Below are 6,473 nucleotides of genomic sequence, written 5' to 3'. Positions count from 1 at the left end.
ATTTATTGTGATAGCTATAGATCTTGGCTGTTATAATTGTTCTTTTAATCTCGGTATGATGGTCGGTAATATCGTCCGGCTTATAGTAACATTATGGATTTTACATTGTGATAGAAAACTAGTGTTTCTAAATGCTTCTTGATGCTTTCTCAATATATGAGGCCTGCAGTGTTTGATCCAGGCACTGGTTGATTGATTTGTGTCTATTTAACGATTCATTGTGATGTTGTATTGATTGCAGTGTCTGGAGGATTCTACGTGTGCAGTTAATACAGACTGCATTTCTTGGACTTTTGCATTAGACGTCAGGAGAAACACGTGTCCATGAGCTGCATGAGTCATGAAAGTGTGATTCTTGATGACACAACCATGCAGGAGAAAACCCACCCCCCCCAAAAAAAAAATCACACACCGACACTGACTCATCATCAGTAACAACAACAACGTGGACTCGTTGTTTGGGATTCTCCTCCTTTGACGCACAGAATCAGCTGGTGAGCCGCCACCACTCCACCTACACCACCAGATGTCGCTCCATACCAAGACAGCACCAGGAAGGCCATGAAAAAAAAAAAAGAGTGTGTGATGAATACCCGCAGAAACAGGGCTTGGTTCTGTCAAGCTTCATCCACACACAATCCCAGCTGGCGAGAGGGAGCAGGACGCAGGAGATAAAGGCAGGGAAGAGGCCGCGGAGCGCACCGTCCACCACTGCAGCCGATGTAACCCGGCCGCGTATGTTGGAGTCAGTTGTTCCATAAGAGCAAGTTCGTCATAAAAAGAGACAAAAGAAGGAGAGAAAATGGGACATACCGCATTACCCATGCTGATGGCTGTATTGTCCTATTGCGTGTGGGAGAGCGTCGAGGTAAGAGCGAAACCAGCTGAATCATATGTAACGATGGCGCATTTCTTTTTTTTTTCCCTTTCTGCATCTTTCTCTGCATGTCAATGTGACTTTTGGGTAAAAAAAATCCTGCACCCACGCACACTGATACATATTTGTAATCATGTCGACATGCCACGCATACAGCTGCTCTCCCATCTCCACATTGCTGACACGCACCCCCATCCAGGGCAGGTTTAATTTTGCAAATGCATCCTCCAGCACCGTCCTGTGTCAACAAGAGCGTGGACTCACAGCCTCCACTAACACGCAGTGGGGGGTAGAAGGGGTTTTGAAAATGCTAAATTGTGCATTATCACATGTGAATGGCAACTCATAGTCATGGGATTTAAAAGATAAAAGGGGCTGCGTAAATGTGTGGTTTGACGTTTGGCTCCAGCCCTGGGCCTGTGCATCTGACGTGACGCACGGCGTTAAAAGACCCTTTTTTTTGCTCCGTGGAGGGATGGAGATCCGATCCTGTCTCGCTTCATCCCATCTGGCCCTGCGAGGAGGAGGAAGCCTGCAGCTCTGCAAATCCGTCCTTTTAGTGGAGTGATGCAGATCTCGAGCAGGATGGAGTCATGCATATTCAATGTTCTGTGTCACATTTGGTTTTCGTGGAAGAACACTGAAGGGTTTGAAACGTGCAAAGAGAAAGAGGAGCCCAATTCAGTCTTGCATTGAGACTCTGGTGCACGGCTGCTGTGTGATCTTTCATATTATTCTATATGTGTCGCCTGGAGAATGTATGTGCACCCGCCAGCAGGGGATGACTTTGATGTATCATTGGACATAGATTGTGCAGAGTGTGACACAGGGCGCACTAATGAGAGATATGGGGTCATCCTGTTGGCATCTGTCTCCATCAATAGCTTGAGAGGAGATTGTGAAAGCCCCTGGTACGGGGACAGATCAGTGGGCCACCAGCTGCTCCTGCTTCCCCCCCCCCCCCCCGCTGTAGGTCCCTCATCACGACCTGTACAGCGTCCAGGCCCAAAGCTCGATACACTCAACCTCTATTTCTCAGTTTCTCCTCAGTCACCCTGCCACCTCTCACTGCAACCCAACTGTGCCACAAATTCAGGTTGGAGCATGTGTGCACTTGTGCGTAGCAGCGGGGAAGGTGTTGGAGGTGTGTGTGAATGTGGAGAAGGGGAGGAGGAGGAGGGAGGATGAGTCATGATGTCCCTGCTGGAGCTGTGGTTCAGGTCAAACGCACTTTTCCACCTGGAAGAACGAAGAGGGAACAAAGCTGCTCCTGATGTCTGAGATGAAGCGTGCCAGCATCTCCGCTGCTGGTTTCTCAGACGCCCCCCCAAAAAGTTCCCATAAGAGGATTTGTGAGATGTTTATTTATTAGCCATCTTCCACAGTGAGTGTGTACCCGTCATAAAGCCTCTCCTTTCATTCTGAAATTATTTCACTTCTCTAAGAGCCTTAGTGGGATTACTGCTATGCTGAGAAACAGGCTTTAGCTTCCTACAAGGAGACCTGCCCATGAAGGTTTACACTGAAGATTACACCGTGAGAGGGTTGGCTGCATGGCTGGATTACACTGTGGTATTAGTCCTAATGAAACTGTCAGCTTCCCTTTAATTTGCTCAACTTCCATTCAATTGAAATGTGGGAATTGGGCAAATTTATTTTTGATCTCTTTTTTATTGCGTAATACTTAATATTGTCGGCACAGTGAGTTCATTTTCTCAGAGCGTAATCACACTTGTAAATTAAATTTTCAGACAGTGCTCCGGATTAGAGAAGCCACGGTGATTTTTTTTTTTTAGCTGAAATACAAACTCAGTATCATCTTGTGTCGTTTTTTGCTGTGACAGACAGATTGTTGCCAGGCTGCCACATACGTCAAGTCCACCGCTGGCATCCCAGGTATCCCAGCTTTAATAGCACTTACCTTTAGCTGCACTCAAAGCATTTGGCTACAGTAATTGACTCACTGTACGGTTCTCGTCCTGACACAAAAGGTCATCCGCTGACAGATAACCACAGTGTAGCCTGGCATTAAATGGGAGCAGAAGGAATTAACTTTAATTAAATTTATTCTTTAGTGTTTCCGTGGCATTTATGTGGGTTGCATTAGTTTTCCCCCTTTTTACTCATCTAATAATATAGAGGTGGGTATGGGTGATTTAACAATATACTGAGAGATTTCACATATATAAGTATAAAAGTATATATAGGTTGAGAGATTTTGCCATAACATTTATCTAGTGTTAGCTATCCCCCAAACATATTTGGCTGTAGTTTGCCGGTTGTTGCTGGAACTGCTTTATTAGATTTATATAAGGTTTTCGGATGTATTACATTTCCGATAAGGTTTTCCATTCACACTTTGTCATATATCACAATATATACTGTGATGAGCTACAACCATGATGTGCAAATGACACAAACCATTGTAAAGGATTATATCCACAGCCCTGAAATTACTTTTCGGAGGAAATCAATGGAGAAAATGACCAGACAACAAAGGCCTAGTTTTGACTAATTCAGGAAATGAAATAATCTAATGAATTCAGATGTCCTCACCACATTGATGCAAAACGTATTAATAACAAAAATAGATAAATGTAATATTGTAACTTTGCAGTCCTTTTTAGCACCACTGTTTGCAATGGGTTTAACAGTCAGAGATACTGAAGAAGCAGCTGCTACTGTAGAAATGATTCTGTCTGTTGAATTTTAATTCATATTATTCTGCAGTATCTGTCGTCAAAGAACACATTGATGTTTTGATTCCTCGCACGTCAGCAAAACGTAAAGCCAGAGTGCAGTGAGTCAGTTTTTGCTACAGCGAAAAACCTCCTGCAGGAAAATGTGATTGAAGAAAGCAATCATACAGTGATTGCACTTGTGTGTGGCTTTATTTGATTAAAAAAGGGGGACTACAGGTAATGTGCTCAGCTTTAGTCAACCAGCTCTGTATTCATCATGATAAATGGTCAGTGGACAGTGCAAACCAGAGCACTACGGTCTATAGAGAGGCTGCAGAACAACAGCAGAAAACAAACCTACTGCGTCTCTGCACTGTATCTACCGGCTCCAGGAAACACCCGAGGTCTGAGAAAACATGAAGCACAAAGGGAGGAAATAAGGAGAGAACAGAGGAGGGAGGAGTGTGAGGATAGGAAGCAGATTTAACTGTGGCTGACAATTACATTAAAAGTCATGAAGTCGCTGTATAGTCAAACTCTCCCCACTACCACCATCACCACCACCAGCACCACCACCACCAGCACCAAGTGCAGTTTCAAGCTTGCTAGAAATACAGCCGTACAGATTCATGCACCTCCCACCCCCATCTGCCTTTCAGTGCAGTCACAAACAAGGATTTGTTTGTTTTTTTAAAAGAAGAAGAGAAAAGATACGGACAACCAGATCCCCCCCCCCGCCTCTCTCTCTCTCTCACACACACACACACACACACACACACACACACACACACACACACACACACACACACACACACTGCCCTACACTCACTTAATTAATTTTAGAGCCAAGAGATAATCAGGTTCCACTAATGGATTCCCGTGTGCTTGCTGTTCTCCACTATATCTGTGTGCCAGTGGGCATAAAACATACCATTTTATTGTATCACATGTTTTTCATCCCTGTTCTCTGCATCTGGCTTCCTTTCCAAGTTTTTGAACCATAGCACACACACACACACAAACACACACACACACACACAAACACACACACACACACACACACACACACACACACACACATACAGAGGGACTGGATTAAATCCTGCAGAGTCACTGTGAAATGAGAGCTACACTCTACTAAAGGAAAGGAGTGCTGTAAATGCGCTTTAGCAATTGAGCCGTGGAGGTGACTAACTAATAAATGACAGTAATATACCCTTTGGGCCGCTGTTGCAATCGTCAACATCCAAACAGAGCCTCGTGGAGGGGGTTTATTTTTCACCGTGGCTGCTCGTCGTTTAGAGATCCTGGGTGGAAATGAGGAGTGTTGGTGTTATCTCCAGACGCAGAGTTCATCCAGCTTTTCTGCAGAAAATAAAATGACATTAATTGCACATTAGCATCATGTCCTCCCGGTAGATTTGGGGAAAGCTCTGCCAAACACTTGATTGAGATGATTCAATCACATCCTCTGGCCTTGTTGCAATGTTTTGAACGTTGGGTCTCTGTTGGTAACAGAGTTATTCCCAATACAGAGTTTAATGATATTTGCTTGCGAGGCTCATCACTTTCTGTCATCTCTATAGTCTGTCATGCATAAAACTGATGCACTACATTTGATTAGTTAATTTTCTTCAGCCTCCCAGACTGCACGGCTGCGTCTAGGTCTTTAAAACGAATTTAGAATAAAGCTGCTCCCAGTTGTGCAAAGATTGCTTTACCTTTCATCATCCACTAAGTGAATGTCAGATATAACATACATGTAGATTCATGTGGTAATTCCAGGTCTCGAGTGTGTGCAGATCAAACATATATGCTGGCACCTGTTCCTTTCGAAGCTAAAGCCCAGATGGGACTGTGGGATTTAGTGATGTGCAAGTGTCGTCTGTGTTTGTTTGCACTTGTCAAACCTTTGTCTAGTGTCACTTGGAACAGTGCATGGTTCCCAACCTTTTTCTCGCCATGAAAAAAAAAGGTTTGACATTTGTTTATTCTCACCACATAAATCATATTTATTCAGCTTAGTTTCACTCCATGTTTCCCCCTGGTCATTCATGCACCCCCGCTGCACTGGCTCTATGCCTCCCTCCCAGTTTGAGAACAAACTGACCTCCAGGGATTGAGTGGCTAGCACGGCCATCTTGATCACGTCCAGCCCTGGCTCCTCTCTGGAGTCGTGCAGGACAGAGATATCACCGGAGCACGAGGTCTTCAGTCGACACACAAACTGCCGCACTAAGCCTAATGGGTTGGATTTCTACAGGGGAAAGTTTTTAATGCCAGATGTTTAGTCCTGCCGATGAGATGTGCTTCTGAGGAAAAACATCTGCAGTGTGGCGATAACACTGGTGCTGCGTGTCCAGGAGGAAAGAGAGAGAGAGAGAGAGTGCAGTGAAAGAGATTGAGGGCTGGTGGAGAGAAAGAGAGGTTTCCCAGGCACAGTGGAGGATTTGAAAAACGGATGAGGGCGAAGGAGGAGAGAGAGTGTAAGTGATGTAGTGCATGCAGAATGTTGTGTGGGTTTGCAGGGTGGAGTGCATGATAATGGAGGGGTCCGGCCCTTTTTCTGCTGCTCTGGTCTGGCTGGTGGAGCAGAGAGATCCATGTATTCACAGGTGGTCTGGAAATGAGATGGGGTGGTGCTGGTGGTGGTGGTGGTGGTGGTGGGGGCAGGACAGAGGAAAGAAAAACCCTGTGGCCAGAGTGGAACGCTGAGTTGTACGAAAAGCAGGAGGTCTGCGAAATCTAATTTCCTTAACGGCCTTGGCTGCTTGGATTGAGAGACTGCGGGGTCGTTGGGTGCACAGAGACTCATCAGGCCAGTTATTAATATTCTACTGTAGAACATTAGAAGCTGTTATAGAGGGAAATGGATGCACTATTTGGCAGGAAGTTCCTCTTTTCCACTGGCTGCA

At 45.1% G+C, this 6,473-nt stretch overlaps 1 protein-coding gene across 1 annotated transcript in view; it reads left to right on the top strand.

The window, feature by feature from the left end:
* The first annotated feature begins 605 nt into the window (after positions 1-605).
* aplp1 (amyloid beta (A4) precursor-like protein 1) overlaps positions 606-6,473 on the top strand; it is a 33,460-nt gene continuing 27,592 nt past the window's right edge. The window contains 1 exon segment of the mRNA XM_034610248.1: positions 606-868. Coding sequence (XP_034466139.1) covers positions 803-868 — 66 coding nt within the window. The 5' untranslated portion in view covers positions 606-802.

This window comes from Hippoglossus hippoglossus, chromosome 16, assembly GCF_009819705.1.
Source record: "Hippoglossus hippoglossus isolate fHipHip1 chromosome 16, fHipHip1.pri, whole genome shotgun sequence".
Lineage (NCBI taxonomy): Eukaryota > Metazoa > Chordata > Actinopteri > Pleuronectiformes > Pleuronectidae > Hippoglossus > Hippoglossus hippoglossus.
The sequence above is the reverse complement of the archived record's forward strand: the minus strand, read 5'-3'. Positions and strand labels throughout refer to the sequence as shown.